The 832-nt window shown below is 72.1% G+C and overlaps 1 protein-coding gene across 1 annotated transcript in view; it reads right to left on the reverse strand.

The window, feature by feature from the left end:
- LAMA5 (laminin subunit alpha 5) overlaps positions 1 to 832 on the reverse strand; it is a 60,044-nt gene that overhangs the window by 28,111 nt on the left and 31,101 nt on the right. The window contains exons 13-15 of the mRNA XM_025039870.1: positions 752 to 829; positions 415 to 549; positions 163 to 334 (exon numbers count right to left, since the gene is read on the reverse strand). Coding sequence (XP_024895638.1) covers positions 163 to 334; positions 415 to 549; positions 752 to 829 — 385 coding nt within the window. The remainder of the gene's footprint in view (positions 1 to 162; positions 335 to 414; positions 550 to 751; positions 830 to 832) is intronic.

Genomic DNA, 832 nt, shown 5'->3' on the forward strand with positions numbered 1-832 from the left:
TGTGGCACGTGTGGGGGTCTGGAAGGGCCACGTGCAAAGCGGGCAGGTGCCGGCGGGAGCGGGGTGTCCGCGGGCGCAGCGGCTCTGGCGCCAGTCGCCTTCGACTCTTTGCTCGTTTGTATTTTCTGAAGGTTTCCCAGCGTCAACGTGTATTATCCGTACACGAGTAAAAGAACCGCAACGAGCACCCTCCCTGTCTGCTGGGCGGTTCTGCGCCCCTCCCGCCCCACTGCCCCAGCGGGACCCAGGGCAGGATGGGGACCTCGGGGACACTCACTCACGATCTGCCCGGCCGGCAGGACCTGCTCCCCGGTGCTGTTGCGGGAGGACACCGCTGCGGGGGAAGAGGGGGCGCGTCAGCCAGCCGGCGGCGGGCAGGATGGGGGGCCCCCTGCCCGCAGGCCGCGTGCTCACGGTAGCAGAGCGGGAAGCCCGCGAAGCCCTCGGCGCACGCGTCGCACCGCTCCCCCGTGAAGTTCGGCCGGCAGTAGCAGCGGCCCGTCAGGTCCTCGCACGTCCCGTCTGTGAAGTCCGACTCGCAGCTGCAGCCTGGGGGGCGGGGAGTCATGAGCCCCCAGCCCCGGGCTATCCGGGGGCCCAGGGCGGGGCGGTTACCCCCTCCCTCCACCCGATCTGGGCAGCGAGGTGAGGGGACCGGGCCAGGCCCCCCAGGGTGGTGTGAAGGACCCCGGCATGCGGGAGCGGTAGACCCCGTGGCAGCCGGGGCGCCCGCCGGGCGGACCCCACTCACGGCGACAGGCGCGCGGCGAGTCCAGGGGCTGGTCCGGGTCGCGGTAGAAGCCGGGCAGGCAGCGCTCGCAGTTGATGCCTG

The sequence above is a fragment of the Pteropus alecto genome, unplaced genomic scaffold, assembly GCF_000325575.1.
Source record: "Pteropus alecto unplaced genomic scaffold, ASM32557v1 scaffold45, whole genome shotgun sequence".
Lineage (NCBI taxonomy): Eukaryota > Metazoa > Chordata > Mammalia > Chiroptera > Pteropodidae > Pteropus > Pteropus alecto.